At 40.8% G+C, this 19,251-nt stretch overlaps 1 protein-coding gene and 1 long non-coding RNA gene across 7 annotated transcripts; one reads left to right on the forward strand and one right to left on the reverse strand.

Annotated features, from left to right (window-relative positions):
* Window positions 1-6,623: 6,623 nt before the first annotated feature.
* LOC117508250 (pre-mRNA-splicing factor CWC22 homolog) lies at window positions 6,624-12,597 on the reverse strand. Of its 6 annotated transcripts, XM_034167922.1 has the most exons (10): window positions 12,483-12,597; window positions 12,170-12,246; window positions 11,886-11,897; window positions 10,056-10,073; window positions 9,921-9,938; window positions 7,966-7,983; window positions 7,829-7,846; window positions 7,694-7,711; window positions 7,450-7,535; window positions 6,624-6,848 (listed from the first exon to the last, which is right to left on the reverse strand). In XM_034167922.1, the coding sequence occupies exons 2-10, from the start codon at window positions 12,242-12,244 to the stop codon at window positions 6,788-6,790; spliced, it is 324 nt and encodes a 107-aa protein (XP_034023813.1). In that variant the 5' UTR covers window positions 12,245-12,246; window positions 12,483-12,597; the 3' UTR covers window positions 6,624-6,787. The 6 variants fall into 6 exon arrangements, with proteins under 6 accessions (XP_034023813.1, XP_034023816.1, XP_034023815.1 ...); XM_034167925.1 differs by lacking the exon at window positions 9,921-9,938; XM_034167924.1 differs by lacking the exon at window positions 7,966-7,983.
* LOC117508251 lies at window positions 7,706-10,005 on the forward strand. Its single transcript, XR_004560030.1, has 2 exons — window positions 7,706-7,787; window positions 9,882-10,005. It is a non-coding gene; the product is annotated as an uncharacterized LOC117508251 (long non-coding RNA).
* Window positions 12,598-19,251: the final 6,654 nt, after the last annotated feature.

Genomic DNA, 19,251 nt, shown 5'->3' on the forward strand with positions numbered 1-19,251 from the left:
GATTTCAGGTCTGGAGACTGGCCAGGCCACTCCAGGACCTTGAAATGCTTCTTACGGAGCTCCTCCTTAGTTGCCCTGGCTGTGTGTTTGGGGTCATTGTCATGCTGGAAGACCCAGCCATGACCCATCTTCAATGCTCTTACTGAGGGAAGGAGGTTGTTTGCCAAAATCTCACAATACATGACCCCATCCATCCTCCCTTCACTACGGTGCAGTCGTCCTGTCCCCTTTGCAGAAGAGCACCCCCAGAGTATGATGTTTCCACCCCCATGCTTCACGGTTGGGATGTTTTTTTGGGGGGTTGTTCTCATCCTCTAAACATGGTAAGTGGAGTTGATTCCAAAAAGCTCTGTTCTGGTCTCATCTGACCACATGACCTTCTCCCATGCCTCCTTTGGATCATCCAGATGGTCACTGGTGAACTTCAAACAGACCTGGACATGTGCTAGCTTGAGCAGGGGACCTTGGTGCCCTGCAGGATTTTAAACCATGACAGCATCATGTTTACTAATGTAATCTTTGTGACTGTGGTCCCAGCTCTCTTCAGGTCATTGACCAGTCCTCCTGTGTAGTTCTGAGCTTTCTCAGAATCATCCTTACCCCACAAAGTGAGATCTTGCATCCCAGACCAAGGGAGATTGACATTCATCTTGTGTTTCTTCCCTTTCTAATAAATAATCATAACAGTTGTGTCTTCTACCAAGCTGCTTGCCTGTTGTCCTGTAGTCCATCCCAGCCTTGTGCAGTTCTACAGTTTTGTCCCTGGTGTCCTTAAACCTCTTTGGTCTCAGCTATGGTGGACAGGTTGGAGTGTGTTGATTGAGTGTGTGAACATGTCTATACAGGTAACAAGTTCAAACAGGTGCAATTAATACAGGTAAAGAGTGCAGAATAAGAGGGCTTCTTAAAGAAAAATTAACTGGTCTGTGTAGCGAAAATTCTTGCTGATTGGTAGGGGATCAAATACTTATTTGCACAGTAACACATAATTAGCAGCAGAGGAAAAAATATGGAATCACTCAATTCTGAGGAAAAAGTTATGGAATCGTGAAAAACAAAAGAACACTCCAACACATCACTAGTATTTTGTTGCACCACCTCTGGCTTTTATAACAGCTTGCAGTCTCTGAGGCATGGACTTAATGAGTGACAAACAGTACTCTTCATCAATCTGGCTCCAACTTTCTCTGATTGCTGTTGCCAGATCAGCTTTGCAGGTTGGAGCCATGTCATGGACCATTTTCTTCAACTTCCACCAAAGATTTTCAATTGGATTACGATCCGGACTATTTGCAGGCCATGACATTGACCCTATGTGTCTTTTGCAAGGAATGTTTTCACAGTTTTGCTCTATGGCAAGATGCATTATCATCTTGAAAAATGATTTCATCATCCCCAAACATCCTTTCAATTGATGGGATAAGAAAAGTGTCCAAATATCAACGTAAACTTGTGCATTTTGAGATGTAATGACAGCCATCTCCCCAGTGCCTTTACCTGACATGCAGCCCCATATCATCAATGACTGTGGAAATTTACATGTTCTCTTCAGGCAGTCATCTTTATAAATCTCATTGGAACGGCACCAAACAAAAGTTCCAGCATCATCACCTTGCCCACTGCAGATTCGAGAGTCATCACTGAATATGACTTTCATCCAGTCATCCACAGTCCACGATTGCTTTTCCTTAGCCCATTGTAACCTTGTTTTTATCTGTTTAGGCTTTCGTTTAGCTTTTCTGTATGTAAATCCCATTTCCTTTAGGCGGTTTCTTACAGTTCAGTCACAGACGGTGACTCCAGTTTCCTCCCATTCATTTCTCATTGGTTTTGTTGTGCATTTTCGATTTTTGAGACATATTGCTTTAAGTTTTCTGTCTTGACACTTTGATGTCTTCCTTGGTCTATCAGTATGTTTGCCTTTAACAACCTTCCCATGTTGTTTGTATTCGGTCCAGAGTTTTGACACAGCTGACTGTGAACAACCAACATCTTTTGCAACATTGCGTGATGATTTACCCTCTTTTAAGAGTTTGATAATCCTCTCCTTTGTTTCAATTGACATCTCTCGTGTTGGAGCCATGATTCATGTCAGTCCACTTGGTGCAATAGCTCTCCAAGGTGTGATCACTCCTTTTTAGATGCAGACTACCGAGCAGATCTGATTTGATGCAGGTGTTAGTTTTGGGGATGAAAATTTACAGGGTGATTCCATAATTTATTCCTCAGAATCGAGTGAGTCCATATTTTTTTTCCCTCTGCTTGGTCTAAAAAAGTAACCGTTACTGACTGCCACAATTTTTTTTCTTGATTTCTTATAGTGTTTCTTAAAGCCAGAAAGTTGCCATTTGAAATTACTTTAGTTTTGTGTCATGTCTGTGATCTGCTTTTTTTCTACAAAATTAAACAACTGAATGAACATCCTCCAAGGCCGGTGATTCCATAATTATTGCCAGGGGTTGTATGTCTCTCACAGTGGACATGCACCTAAGATGAAAATTTCAGACCCCTCCGTGATTTCTAAGTGGGAGAACTTGCAAAACCGCAGGGTGTTCAAATACTTATTTTCCTCACTGTATGTGTATAGTCGATGGTAAAGGGGTGGGTGTTTATAAGCTTGTGCTTCTGCCTATACCCTTCGGCCGCTCAAAACTGGAAGATTGTTGAGATTTTTTGTTATGTGTGCCAAATAAATTCATTCATTCAACTTTGTTTTGCACCTGGTGACCTTTAACCTTAATTAGTCAAACTGTGCATTAAAAGAGACAATCTTGCTTAGGAATTACTTATGGATGAGTCAAATCATTTCACTTGTGGCATTTAATCACATCAGTGAAAGGAAAATATATAAAAAAAAAAAAACTAAGAGTTACTCAAATATGGATATTTACATTTTTTCATGTTTTCCTATTTTCCCCCTCACATTTTTAAAGCCAGCATAACCCTTACTATGCAAAATGTTATGTAGCTTGATAGATGTCAAGTAAAACACTTTGAAAAATTTTCCTAAAAAATTCTTCTTGAATTCACTTTCCCCAGCAATTTAACCAGTCTACACTTAGTGTTGCAAACATGCGAGGTCTGTTAGAAAAGTATCCGACCTTTTTATTTTTTTCAAAAACCATATGGATTTGAATCATGTGTGATTGCATCAGACAAGCTTGAACCTTCGTGTGCATGCGTGAGTTTTTTCACGCCTGTCGGTTGCGTCAATCGTCTGTGAGCAGGCTTTGTGTGAGCACTGGTCCACCCTCTCGTCGTTTTTTTTTATTGCAAATAAATGTCTGAACGATTTGGAGCTTTGCTGCATCAATTTTTTTCCAGAAACCTCCAGAAAGGCTTTGTTGATCCGGGACCTCGTCTGACTTTCACAAAAAGACAGAAGTCGTGGACATCAGCACTTTTTCGGCACATTCCACTGTTAGTTTTTTTTTTTTCATGGAAAGAAAAGCAGAGGGACGCGCCACGAAGCCGTTCATTACGCCGGACAAAACCACGTCGGTGTTGGTCTCACAGGACGGCTTTCAGGTGGATTCCGGTTGCTTTTCAGTCATGTGATTATCCGATTGTGATTGTGCATGAGCTGGACATGCCCGAACATGTCCTGGAAGGCTTCATCACGACGTTGTTTTGCGCCATGCAGCTCCACCGCGACGCATGGTACTCCTCCGCATGTCTGTCTTAATGTGCTGATGTCCACGTCTTTTCACAATTCCTGTGCTAGTCAGACGACATACCGGATCAAGACAGCATCCCGTTTAGAAATAAACGGCACATTCCACTGTTACAGGAGTTTTTGTGGAGCCGCATGGCGCAAAGCAACGCCGTGATGAAGCCTTCCAGGACATGTTCGGGCATGTCCAGCTCAAAAAGTGTTGATGTCCACAACTTCTGCCTTTTTGTGAAAGTCAGACCAGGTCCCGGATAAACAAAGCCTTCATGTTGGAAATGATCTGGTTGTTTCAGCAGGGTCTGAGCATGTCGATCGGCGCTGGGAGCACGCCGCGCTCTCTGGCCGTCCTTAAAGCGGCAGTAACACTCCTTAATCTGTATAATCCCCATAAAATCGTCCCTGAAAGCCATATTAATTTTCCGAACGGTGTCCACCTGGTCTCTCTCAGTTTCTGGAAAAAAATTGATGCAGCAAAGCTCCAATCGTTCAGACATTTATTCGCAATAAAAAAAAAACGAGAGGGGGTGGACCAGTGCGCACACAAAGCCTGCTCACAGGCAAATGAAGCAACCGACAGGCGTGAAAAAACCTCACGCATGCGCACGAAGGTTCAAGGCTTGTCTGATGCAAGCGCACGATTCAAATCCATATAGTTTTTGAAAAAAATTAAAAAGTCAGATACTTTCTAACAGACCTCATATGTTTACTTAGTTCAATAGTAAGCTATGAGGGCTAAACAATACAAGGGGCTCATCTGTCCACAGCCGTGCACGCAGAACAGCAGAGCATCTACCTCTGCCCCCACCCCCAGATAATACTTTCGCTCCACACAGAATACCTAAATGAGGATAAGTGGCACAAAGCCAGTAAGACCTTTACAAAATAATTCCTGTGCCTGTTTGAAAAGTGCCAGACCATAAATACAAATGTCAGTAGTAATTTTCTCCAAAATCATGCTGTGTTTTGGATCATGTTTGACTGCAAGGTCAGATTCTGTGTCAATGTTGTGCAAGATGTTTACCCCCCCCCCCCCCCCCAGAAAAAGTTGAACCAACTTTGCACGAGTAAGTGTTCTGACATTTTAGTTTGACATTCATGTGCAAATGTCTCTTAATGGTTTTGTGATTAAGCTGTAAGTTAATAGCTGTGTTATTAAATCTGATTACATTTAAATTTTAAATACAAACATGGTGTAAAGTTTTACTAGACACTGCTACAATAAGTGAATATGTACCATGTTAATGTACAGTGTGTCTATCATATATAAGATATACTATATATATAATATCTATATATATATATATAAAGAGAAAGCAAGCAATTGAACTACAACCCACACAGTGCAAAGCTTCCTGAACCGAAATTGTGGAATGAGCATCACTGTCATTTGGCTGAGTAATGTCAAGTGGGTTTCCCCACTTATGGAACTATTTCATTTATGCCTTATAACTATAGTGCTGAGATGCTCCATTTTACAGGTCTTTTGTCAAGTCAAATGTCAAACCTTGGCCATAATTGAGCTGTACAACAAACTGACATTCAGTCCATCGCAAAAGAAGTACGGGCTGTCAATAAAGTAACGGTCCTTTTTATTTTTTTCAAAAAAACTATATGGATTTCAGTCAGATGTTTTACGTCAGACATGCTTGACCCTCGTGCGCATGGCGTTAGTTTTTCCACGCCCTGTCGGTGACGTCATTCGCCTGTGAGCACTCCTTGTGTGAGGAGTCTCCAGGCCCCTCGTCGGAATTCCTTTGTCTGAGAAGTTGCTGAGAGACTGGCGCGTTGTTTGATCAAAATTTTTCTAAAACCTGTGAGACACAATCGAAGTGGACACGGTTCGAAAAATTAAGCTGGTTGTCAGTGAAAATTTTAACGGCCTGATGAGAGGTTTGAGGTGATTCTGTCGCTTTAAGGAATTCCCACGGTGCGAGACGGTCGCTCGAGCGGTCTCAGCCGCCGTCGTCATCCTGTTGAAGCTGAAAACCTCCACATTTCAGGCTCTATTGATCCAGGACGTCGTGAGACGAACAGAGAAGTTTCAGAAGAAGTCAGTTTCAGCAGTCTATCCGGATATTCCCTGTTAAAGGAGATTTTTTTAATGAAAGGACGTGCGGACGGGGGTCCGCGCGTCGGCTACGCGACGCTCCGCCACAGGAAAAAACACCTCTGTTGAAAGGCCTTAAGGACAAGTTGGAACATGTCCTGTCTGTTAAACAATTTCTCATATACTCACTCCCCTGAAAGCCATCAAAAGCCGCCTGGAGTTTACAAATGGTTATCAACACGGAGGTGTTTTTCCTGAGCCGCCGCACCGCGTAGCTGCGTCCCGACGCGTGAACCTGTCCGCACGTCTTTCATAAAAAAAAATCTCCTTTAACAGTGGAATATCCGGATTAAAATGCTGAAAACTGACTTCTTCTGAAACTTCTCTGTTCTCTCACGACGTCCTGGATCAATAGAGCCTGAAATGTGGAGGTTTTCAGCTTGAACAGCTGACGATGGCGGCTGAGAGCGTTGAGCGACGTCTCGCACCTGGGAAGTCCTAAAGAGACAGAATCACCTCAAAATCTCTCATCAGCCGTTAAAATTTTCACTGAAAACCAGCTTAATTTTTCAACCGTGTCACTTTGATGTGTCCTCACAGGTTTAGAAAAAATTTTGATCAAACAACGCGCCAGTCTCTCAGCAACTTCCAGACAAAGGAATTCCGACGAGGGGCTGGACGACTCCTCCCACAAGGAGTGCTCACAGGCGAATGACGTCACCGACAGGCGTGGAAAAACTCACGCATGTGCACGAGGGTTCAAGCATGTCTGACGTAAAAACATCTGAATGAAATCCATATAGTTTTGAAAAAATATAAAAGGACCGTTGCTTTATTGACAGACCTCGTACTTTTCAGAAATGTAATACTGTGCTATGTTTAGGCATTTATAGAAACAAGAGCAAAAACTCTCACATTTTATTGATTTTAAGTGGAAAATCCTGTCACCCTGTAGATGGAAGACAGCCTTTACCATTACACTTAAAAAGTGTCAAAACATGTCTGGGAGTCGCTGCATTTTTACATGGAAGCACCTTTTGTGACCCACAATAGGTTTCAGAACAAGCTTATGCAAAAAAAAAAAAAAAAAAAAAAAAATCCACATGAGCCTCTTTCTGTCCTTCAGTCCTGAAAAGACAAGAACACACGAGTTAGTTTATAGCATGAGAACGTCAGTTTAGTTAGGAATGTTGAGGTGTGTTGTCAGGTTGCTACAGGTCCAACAATAGTTCTTTAAGTTTTAGAAAACTACAACTTAGATCATCTCTTGCTGTGGCTCTAGTAAAGGAATCAGCTATTTTAACTGATTTTTATTTTAATGATAGAAAGTCCAGACAGTTTTGTTTCCAACATTTCAGCACAAAAACAGCATTTTAACTGACTTATGTCAAAATGCATTAAATATTTCAGGGGTTTGGATATTTGACTTTACTCTGGGATCCATCTTCAATACCCACTTATTCCAATTTAGGGTTGTGGGGCACTGGAGCTTATCTAAATAGGCAATTAAAAAGGAGGAAAAGAAGAGTGTTGTTGACAGACTCAAACTGAACCTGCTGGTTAGACCTGTTGCACAGTCACAATTGACTTAGTGACACCAGCCCTCAGAAGGTATGACTGAGTCACTGCTCACAGGATTTATTTATTATTTTTGCAGTTATGGAAAGTCACTTTCAAGCATGACATTTCATTTTTAAAAAGTTTCATAAGTAGATCTATTAGTCCTTACAGTGTCACTGCTGGATGAATTTGAACTCCCACCACCCTCCTTCTTCTTCCCCTTGTCTTCTTTTTCTTCTTTCCATCCTCAGAGCTCTTAGACAAGCAGAATGTGCATTCATGAAGTTAGTAACCTTTCAGACTGTTCAGTAATCACAAGTGTCTGCAGAATTTGCAAATGCAGAACTGCATGCACAGCGTTGTGCTTTAGCACCATGATCAGTGAGACCATATACACATCAAAAGGAGCCTACCTTGTCTGATTTGCCACCCTAAAAAAAAAAAAAAAAAAAAAAAATACATACACATATAGACAAGATACATTCAAAACAGAACACATCCGTGGAGGTGGGAGGGTAATGAAACATACACATCAGAAGAAGACCTACCTTGTCTGATTTGCCACCCTAAAAAAAAAAAAAAGAATAATATATATATACATATATATATATAAATAAAAGACAAAATACATTTTCAAAACAGAACACAGTGGAGGTATGAAATATGCACATCAAAAAGAGCCTACCTTGTCGGATTTGCCATCCTTAAACAAAAAAAAAGCAAATTGGAACTCCATAGCCATTAAACGTAATTAAATCTATTGCAACACTGTAGCTGTTAGTCTTGCCAAAATACATTTCCAACAGTACACATCAGAAGAAGCCTACCTTGTCTGATTATTTATACACACACATATATAAAGACAAAATACGAAGTCTGTTAGAATAGTATCCGAGCTTTTTATTTTTTTTCAAAAACATATGGATTTGAATCACGTGTGATTGCATCAGCCAAGCTTGTACCTTCGTAGCGCATGCGCGAGTTTTCACAACCTGTCGGTTGCGTCATTCGCCTGTGAGCAGGCTTTGTGTGAGCAGTGGTCCACCCTTCTCGTCGGATTTTTATTGCGAATAAATGTCTGAACGATTTGGAGCTTTGCTGCATCAAATTTTTCCAGAAACTGTGAGAGACCTCCAGGTGGACACATCGAAAAATTCAGATGGCTTTCAGGACAATTTTATGGGATTACACAGATTACGGAGTGCTCCAGCCGGTTTAAAGACCGCCCACAGCGTCTGAGAGCGTGGCGCACTCTGAGCGCCGATTGACAGCTGAAACAACCAGATCATTTCCAACGTGAAGGCATTGTTGATCCGGGACGGTTGTCTGACTTACACAAACATGGCAGAAGATGTGGACATCAGTACTTTTTCGGCACATTCCACTGTTACAAGAGTTTTTTTTTTCCATGGAAAGAGGAGCGGAGGGATGCGCCACCATGCTGCTCATGGCGCGGCACAAAACCACCTCCGTGTTGGTCTCACAGGACGGCTTTCAGACGGCTTTTCAGTCATGTGACTATCCAAGAAATTGTGCATGAGCTGGACATGCCCCAACATGTCCTGTGAGGCTTCATCACGGCGTTGCTTTACGCCATGCGGCGCCACCGATGCGACGCACGGAATTCCTCTGCACGTCTGTCTCAATGTGCCGAAAAAAGTGCTGATGTCCACGTCTTCCGCAATTCCTGTGCTAGTCAGACGACGTCCCGGATCAACAGACCGTCTAGTTTGGAAATGAACGGCACATTCCACTGTTACAGGAGTTTTTGTCATGGAAAGAGGAGCGGAGGAATGCGCCACCGTGCCACTCATGGCGCAGCACAAAACCCCCTCTGTGTTGGTCTGCATGGCGCAAAGCAACACCGTGATGAAGCCTCACAGGACATGTTGGGGCATGTCCAGCTCATGCACAATTTCTCGGATAGTCACACGACTGAAAAGCCGTCTCAAAGCCGTCCTGTGAGACCAACACGGAGGTGGTTTTGTGCCGCACCATGAGCTACACAGTGGCGCATCCCTCCGCTCCTCTTTCCATGAAAAAAAACTCCTGTAACAGTGGAATGTGCCGAAGAAGTGCTGATGTCCACGTCTTCTGCCATTGTTGTGTAAGTCAGATGATGTCCCGGATCAACAAAGCCTTCACGTTGGAAATGATCTGGTTGTTTCAGCGGGGTCTGAGCATGTCTTTCGGCGCTGGGAGCGCGCCGCGCTCTCAGATGCTGTGGGTGGTCTTTAAACCGGCTGGAGCACTCCTTAATCTGTGTAATCCCCATAAAATTGTCCCTGAAAGCCATCTGAATTTTTCGAATGTGTCCACCTGGAGGTCTCTCACAGTTTCTGGAAAAATTTGATGCAGCAAAGCTCCAAATCGTTCAGACATTTATTCGCAATAAAAATCCGACGAGAGGGGTGGCCCACTGCTCACAGGCGAATGACGCAACCGACAGCCGCGAAAAAACTCACGCATGCGCACGAAGGTTCAAGCTTGGCTGATGCAATCACACGTGATTCAAATCCATATGGTTTTTGAAAAAAATAAAAAGGTTGGATACTTTTCTAACAGACCTCGTACATTTCAAAACAGTACACATCAGTGGAGGTGGGAGGGTATGAAACATACACATCAGAGGAAGCCTACCTTGTCTGATTTGCCACCCTAAAAAAAAAAAAAAGAATAATATATATATACATATATATATATAAATAAAAGACAAAATACATTTCAAAACAGAACACAGTGGAGGTATGAAATATGCACATCAAAGGAGCCTACCTTGTCTGATTTGCCATCCTAAAAATACAAATTTCAAACAGTTCACATCAGTAGCAGTGGGGGAAGTATGAAATATGCACGTTACAAAAAGAGAATCTACCCTACGATTGGCAGCCAAAACAATTAAATCATAATTAAAAGAATTAAGGCTCATCAGCTCATGTATTTATTTCCTGTATACTCGTTTTGTAAATTGTGTCAGTAGAATGACCCAAGCAGTGGGTCACCCTTTGAGTCTGTCTGCTTGAGGTTTCTTCTTCAAATCAGAGGATTTCTGTACCAGTCACCTGTGTGCTCGCTCTGGGGGTTAGTAAGGTTAGACCTTACTTTTGTGAAGCACCTTGAGGCAACTTCGTTTTGATTTGGCACTATATAAATGAAAAGCCTCATTTTAAGTTTAGTATTGGTAAGAAAAGCTTGACTGCATGTTAAGCTTACATTAACATACAAAAGCTTTTGTTGTATATTAATGATAAGTTTGGTGTCAGTCTGTGCTTTGTATTTTGGATTACACGACTGTTCGGTTGTGGGGACAATTATTGGAAAGGATGGAGAAGGAATTATTAAATTTTAAATACTGGTTTGATTCTAATTATGTTTGGAAATAAGCCTAAGAATTTAAATAGAAACTTATTGAACAATGCTGAAACTGTATCTGAAACTAAATTTCTTGGCATTTCTATTGACAATAAATTAAGTTGGAAAACTCACAAATTATGTCAAATCTAAAATTTCAAAACTTATTTCAATTTGTATAAAGCACATTATTTCCTCCCCCAACATCCGTTGGTCATGCAGTATTATTCATTACTTGTCCCATATGACCTGTTGTATTGAAGTTGAGGAAACGTGTCTAAAAACAAAACAAAAAATTTCAGTTTTTCCTATTACAAAGGAAAGCAGTAAGAGTTATAAGTTTAAAAAAAAAAAAATTATGAACCAACAAACCAATTGTTTGCTCGTCTGCATTTTGAAATTTCACAATTTGGTGAATTATTTACGATACAGATCATGTACAAAGTTAAAAATAATCTTTTGCCTCTACACGTTTCAGGAGTTGTTTAAAATGAGGGAGTCCAGTTATCATTTGCGAGGAACATTGATATTTAAAAGATTCAAACTACTGTTAAAAGTCATTGCATTTCTGTAAAAGGTGTTAGAATTTGGAATAATTGTTCTCATTGTATTAAATCATGTGGTACATTAGTAGGTGTTAAAAGGCTCTATAAAAACAATGCAACTTCTTACTATACTATGTTATATTAGGCTAATTGTTTTTGTGGGGTTTTCTGTTGTTTGTTTATTTGCACATATTATTGATTATTCTGTTCCGGTACATTATTTTCTGATTGCTACCTTGTTTTGAGTGTATCTAAATGTGTATAGTAACTGGTGTACGCGGTGGGCGTTTATAAGCTTTTGCCTCCGCCCCTTGCCCTTTCGGCCGCACCCAACTGGGAAATTGTTTGAGTTATTGTTGCATTTTCTTTTATGTTAGTAAGAGATTTTTATGTTGGTATTTTGTTTATGTGCATACTGAATAAAACTCACTCATGAACAGATTAATTTAAGGGGCATATCAATTTTACACCTCAAGCCATTTGGGGAAGTGAATCCCTTTACAGTCAAAGCAGCTGTAATTAATATATAGGACTTACAGGAAAGATTTTCACTGGAAAATTCACATTTAGTATCTATATGAATGAGTAAACATGAAACGCAGAATGAAGCCTCCTTTGTCATCCCCCCAAGCCCCAAAAAAAGTTTTAAAGATACTTTATTCTGTTGTATTTGAAGGAGGTGAATTTTAATGGAATATAGAACACTCACCTTGCCGTCACCCTTAAAAAAAAAAGTGGGGGGGGGGGACAAAACGCCACATTAGTGCACTTAAATCTGTGGTAATCATGTTTGTTGTACAGATTAACAATTCATAATGAAGTGAAATGGAATATTTTGAGTCACTTCAGCTCAAATCTGACCTGGACAGCAAAGTTTATGAAATAAATAAATCTTGAAACAACAATAACTGTGAACATTAGTTTATATGCAAATTCTCACTCAACAAAATTTAACGACTTTGTATCAGAATGAAATGTGCACAATACACATACCTTCTTTTTTTTAAAAAAGTCAAATACGCCCTCATCCTTTTGAGCCTGTCCACCTTTGATGACATCTTCAGCCATAGCTTCAGGTCAAAAGGTCAAGCAGCATGCAGGAGACAACAGGGTTTGAAAAACAGAGAGAAAAAAAAAGGCAGCTTTACATAAACGTCAGTCCTCATTATACCGCAAGCTCACAAGCAGGTCTGTGTAGACTACAGCCTGATGTTTATGTGCATAAAACAGCACATTTTGCACTTAACCTGTAAAATGTCAGATGAAATAAGAAAAACAAAAAGAATAAAGCATATAGAGCACCTACCTTCCAACAAAAACAAACCGTCTCCTACACTCACGTTTGCACTTCACTGCAGACAACAAAACTTTGACACTCCTCTGGACAGGCTGCTTTAACTCGCCCTGAGGCCACGTCTCCAACCACGTGATCTCAACGAGACACACCTGTGCACCTTTTACAAGGACATACTGAGCAGTTTATTCACATCCAGGCGTGAAAGTTAAAAATAAAAAATGAAAAATGATGTGACTAGTGTAACATGACTTTTCACGTTTGTGCTCAGTTCTTTTTTTCATCTACTTTTCATTTTCACATTAGATTGCCAAAGGGAGCAATAAATAATATAAACAGTAAGGTAATAAACATAAAACTATAAAATAATCTGCATAAAATATATAAATATAAAAAAATGTTATATATTTATTAATGTGTATATAAATATATAATCACATGATTTATATTTATTATTATAATTATCATGATTTATTATTATATTTATATTATTGCACAAAAGTATGATAAGGGTTAAGATATTAATCCCTTATTGTTAGCATATTGTGGTTATCCTGGCTCAAATTATCCGTGATCCAGTTGCACAAAAAGCAGGACAGTGGAAAGTGGGATATGTTATGGCATAAGACACCATGGAGATTTATTCTGTGGAGCAAGTCTGCTACACACCAGGCTAAGTGCCAGAATCTATGTAATCCTGTTAACCCCCAAAAATGTGAATCAGCTGCAAATCATGAATTACCCTCAAACTGTAAATGGGCTGCATTTTTTATATAGTGCTTTTCCATCTGCATCAGACACTCAAAGCGCTTTACATTTATGCCTCACATTCACCCTTTCACACAGACACACACACACACACACCAATGTTAGGGTGCTGCCATGCAGGGCACTCACAACACACCGGGAGCAACTTTAGGGATTTTCCGGTCAGGCTGTGGTTTGAACCAACAATCCTCTGGTCTCAAGCCCAACGCTTAACCACTAGACCGTCACCTACCCAAATTGCAAAACATAAATACTGAAAACATATATCAGAAACACAAACACACATCTCGCAAAATGTGAAATTCTTCACGTTTGGTGCTTGGCTGAGGAGCCAGTGGTGCAAAGCTACCATCTGTGGGATTATGTCTGTGCACCCTCACTGTCATTGCACCATGGGGCTTCACGCCATCCCTCGACCCGCGTGCGTTACCGTTTGACAGGTTACCGCCCCAGTCAGATTCCCCACCTAGTACCACATATACATTAATCTATTGGTTTGTGATATTGTGACAAAAAGCGCCTCATTTTCATCACGGCAGCACAAATTCATTCTAATTCATTCCGTGATGGCTACATGAAATTAAAAATGATGGGGTGGGGAGGGCGGGGGTGGTTATGGTTAGGGTTGGGGGAAGGAGTAGGATTAGGTTATGGTTAAGGTTAGGGGTGGAGGTAGGAGTAGGGTTAGTAATAGTGAGTTAAAAAACACCCCGTCACGAAAATTTGACTCATTTTGTGATGGGAGCATGAAAGAAAAATGTGAGACTGGGCTGCACATTTCATATAGCACCAAAATTGCACGCTAAAAAGAACTATTGCACGGTCAATAAAACACAATGGCAAATTGTATCAATAATCCATGTAACATACAAGCCACCAATCAAATGAGAAGGATCCACTCAGCCGTTATATAAAGGCTCATGACACAACAGAGGAGCAAACATTAAGATGAACTTTATTTATCCCAAAGAAAAATTCAGTTAAGTCAGTGAGCTCATCTATTTATCAAAGAGCGATACAGTCTGATGGATTTACATTTACACAATTTCACTTCCAATTTCAACTGATTCATATTCAGAGTGCAACTACATTTTCAGAGATGTTAACTATTTGGTTTGTAATTGTTGTGGTTTCAGTGGAGCAGTGGGTGCATGTATTTGTGCGTACAACACATTCAGGCAGTCTGCAATACTTTGCCACGCTTGCCGTTGTTGTTTAATCCTTTGTGTCCTCGTATGCCTCCATGACGACTTCCACCTCTGCTGGGGAGAAGTATGCCGCTCTGGTTGCCATGGCGCATCGGTGAATCTGTGATCGATGGCGGTGTCTATCTGAGGGATCCACGTGTGCACTTATCTATGATTGTTTACACCTGGCTCGTTGGATTCATGTCTGCTCAGACTGGCTTGGTTTCTGTGCAACCAGTTAAGCCTGAATGCTCCTATTTTAGATTTGTTGAACTCAACTCAGTCATTTGTCCTGGATGTCTGAATCCTGCTTTTGTGCAATGGGGCGCTGGCCTGTAAATAGTGTTTTGTGTCACAGCAACTGGTTTGGATGTGCATGCCTTTTGGAGCCTTTGTTGTACGGTTTAAACAATATCATCAGACCAGAAGTTTGTTTGTTTGTTCATTTTAAATACCATCAAGGAAAATAACTATCAGCACACCTACAGTGCTCAGATTACCTTCATGTTGTACTCTGACGTGCAATAAAACATCCTTGTTAATGTTTCCTGTTGCTCAGCAACACATACAGGTGAAATACCTATTAAATAATTTTCATACAAAATAATTTGCTTTCATAACTGTCATTGTTACATCTCAAATGTGGGGTTTTGTGCGTGAACTGATTTTTTTGAGGTGAAACAGTGGGAAGACTTTAGCAAACATTCATTAAACAGCCACGTGGGGCTCTTACAGGTTTAAAAATGTTTGATTCATGATGTTTTTCATCCAGAGCTTCATGTTCAATGGGCAAGTTAGAAAATGAAATTGTCTTGGATCCAATAAGATAGTGGCTGATGAGGCAAAGATTGAACTTTCTGGTGTGAATGCTAGGTGACATGTTTGGAAACCAAGCACCATCCCTGCAGTGAAGCATGGTGGTGGCAGCATCATGCTGTGGGGATGTTTTTCAGCAGCAGGAACTGGGAGACTAGTCAGGATTGAGGGAAAGATGAATGCAGCAATGTACAGAGACATCCTGGATGAAAATCTGCTCCAGAGCACGCTTGACCTCAGACTGGGGCGACGGTTCAGAGCCCAGACCTGAATCCGATTGAACATCTCTGGAGAGATCTGAAAATGGCTCTGCATGCAGCGACACTTCCAATCCAACCTGATGGAGCTTGAAAAGTGCTGCAAAGAGGAATGGGCAAAACCCAAAGATAGGTGCACCAAACTTGTGGCATCATATTCAAGAAGACTTGAAGCTGGAATTGCTGCCAAAGGTACATCAACAACATGTTGAGCAAAGGCTGTGAATACTTAAGTACACGTGACTTCTTTATATATATATATATATACGAGGTCTCTTAGATAATAAACCGACCCTTTTATTTTTTTTTAACTATATGGATTTGAATGACATGCGATTACACCAATCATGCTTGAACCCTCGTGCGCATGCGTGAGTTTTTCACGCGTGTCGGTGGCGTCATTTCCCTGTGGGCAGGCCTTGAGTGAGATGTGGTCCCGCCCTCTCGGCTGAATTCCTTTGTTTCACACGCTGCTCGAGACGGCGCGCGTTGCTTTATCAAAATTTTTTCTGGACCTGTGAGGAATATCCGAGTGGACACTATTCGAGAAATTAAGCTGGTTTTCTGTGAAAAGTTTAACGGCTGATGAGAGATTATGGGGTGTTTCTGTCGGTGTAAGGACTTCCCACGGAGCGGGATGTCCTGCAGCGCTTCCAGGCGCTGTCGTCGGCCTGTTTCGAGCTGAAAACATCCTAATTTAAGGCTTAATTCACCCAGGACATCGTGAGAGAACAGAGAAGATTCAGAAGAGGCCGGCATGAGGAATTTATGCGGACATTCCACTGTTTAAGGACATTTTTTTAATGAAAGACGTACGCGCAAATTCGCCGAGTCGTTTCCGTGACGACTCTGCAAATCTGTGTGCGCCGCGACAGGAAAAACACCTCCGTGTTGAAAACCATTTGTAGAATTCAGGCGGCTTTTAATGGCTTTCAACAAGTGAGTAACTGAGAAATTGTTTAACAGCTTGGGCATGTTCCAACTTGCCCGTTAAGATTTCCAACGGAGGTGTTTTTCCTGCCGCGACCCCCCGCGGTCGGGTCCAGCCCGACATGCGACTCTGCCCGCACGTTCTTTCATTACAAAATGACCGTTAACAATGGAATGTCTGAATAAACTCCTCATGCCGACTTCTTCTGAAAGTTCTCTGTTCTCTGACGACTTACTGCGTCAACAGAGCCTGAAATGTGGAAGTTTTCAACTTGAAACGGCGAGACGCTGCCGCCTCGAAGCGCAGATCGCCGTCAGGCGCCGTGGACCGTCCTTAAAGCGACACTACCAGACCAAAATCTCTCATCAGCCGTTAAAATTTTTACCGAAAACCAGCTGAATTTATTGAATGGTGTCCACTCAGTTGTGCCTTACAGTTTTGAAAAAAAATTTTATCGAACAAAGCAACAGTCTCTGAGCCATTCCTAAACAATGAAAAAAATCGACGAGCGGGTGGACGACTCCTCACTCAAAGACTGCCCACAGGCGAATGATGTAACCGACAGGCGTGAAAAAACTCTCGCATGCCCACGAGGGTTCAAGCATGTCTGATGTAATCGCACGTGATTCAAATCCATATGGTTTTTGAAAAAAATAATAAGGTCGGATACTTTTCTAATAGACCTCGTATATATATATAAATTTGCAAAAATGACAAACGTTTTTCATGTTGTCATTATGGGGTGTTGTGAGTAAAATTTTAAGGGGGAAATGGATTTACTCCCTTTTGGAATAAGGCTGTAACAAAAAAAATTATGGAAAAATGAAGTGCTGTGAATACTTTCCAGATGCAGTGTAAAATGTAACATTACTTACCCAAATTAGAATATGTTCAAATCCACAGATGGATATGAATCCTAAAAACATCTCATTCTGTTCTAAATTGCCTCTATATAAAAGTATTGGACCAAAAAAGTGACCTTGACGCTAAAGCAATTTTTCTCCAAATCAGATCAACTCGTCTTTTTATTCAAACACCGACAGACACACAGGAGCAAAACATGCACTACCACTACATCTGGATTTAAATATACTTTTAACACAAGAAGCCAGGCTAGCATAGTAATAAAAAATGTTTATGAAACCTAGTGAAAACATGGGTTATGCATATTTAATTTGAATGTAGCCTTTATTTAACCAGGTTAGTTCCAATGAGATCAAGATCTCTTTTACAAGGTAGACCTGGACAATGTGAAGTTTCCAATCCACCTAATAAGATAGATTCAGAAAAAGCGGCAATATCAAGATTTTAAAATGTATTTTTAACTTTGTCATATACAACATTCCAATAACTAAGTGCTCAGGAAGGAGCCAAGGTACCTTAAAAGCCACTTAATGTGCATCTGAAAGGAGATTATCCCAGACCTAGAACATGTTGGATACACCATATACCCCATCCCATGTACTAATCCCAGAGGTCATTAGGCAAGACAGACCCCCAGTCTATCGCAGGACTGATTAAAATATAACTTGCAAAAAAGAATATCCTTGCACTGTTGCTATCAGAGATTTACCGGCATTTGATGGCCACGGGTCTCATTACAAACCTACATCATGCAATATGTTTCTCATGGGTATTTTTTTGTTGATATTTTGTTTTGTATTTCTTGTCCCACATGTCATCATACTTTTAGAACTGTGTTATTTCATACTCAGCATTTATTATTATTTTCATAATGTCAATGCAAATATTGGTGGTGTTCCATGGCAACATTCAAATGCAAAGGGAGTGCCACAACACCCTCCGAATATATACAGGGTTTCACACTAAAAACAAACAGTATGCACAAACAAAAAATAAACTCTTGTACATATTCAAACTCTACAAAAATGACACCACCCACTTCTTAGAGAAGACATTCCTTGCACCTTTGTTACCTTCTTTTATGCTCCACCTGCTCTCAGGATTGTTTGAACAAGTGGTTGCCTGGCACCTGTCTTGTGTTCCTTGCTGGTTTTGTTTAACCGGTTAGGGTAGGACATCTGATGTACACCCTCGCAGATTCACCATGTTCATGAAAACGTGCAACTTACTGAACAGTGAACACATATGTGCAGTAATACATCTAAAAGCGCAGGACTTTTAAATGTATTACTACTGAAGACATAGGTTTTGAATGTGTTTGTACAAGTTAACTTGAAAAATGACAGACTCGTGGTTATTAAATGAAAAGCATCAGAGGGCTGATGCATACCCGCCACACTAGCTGTCAGGTCATATTTCACAATTCAAAGAGTAAACATAGCTGTCATTTGCCTTGAGCCTCCTTCATTCAATGACCTACAATGAAGATATCACTTGAGCCAGGGGTTGAGAATAGAAATATCGCCTGAGCTACATTGATCCAGGGATGTAAGATGGAAAAAAAAACAGTTTGAGCCACCTTCACGCAATAGTATCAGTTGGCAAATATCACTTTGCCCAGGGATGGATGGTGGAAAAAAAAAAAAAAAAAAATCAGTTGACCCACCTTGGGCCAAGGGTCAAGAATGGAAATATTACAGGAGCCACAATGAGACAGTAATCTACGATGGAAAAATAGCACCGACTTCACCCAATGGCCTACTGTGCTGACATCACTTGCGCCAGGGGTTGGTGATACAGATGGGCTTTGGGTGAAGGTGGCTCAAACAATTGATATATTTCATTTCATTTATTAATTCATTTGAATGGGACAATGCATATTAATGAAATGAAAACAAGTACTGTAAATACGCCGGATTTTGCTCAAGACTATTTTCCATCCGCAGTCCCATGGGCTA

Source organism: Thalassophryne amazonica, chromosome 4 (assembly GCF_902500255.1).
Source record: "Thalassophryne amazonica chromosome 4, fThaAma1.1, whole genome shotgun sequence".
Classification (NCBI taxonomy): Eukaryota; Metazoa; Chordata; class Actinopteri; order Batrachoidiformes; family Batrachoididae; genus Thalassophryne; species Thalassophryne amazonica.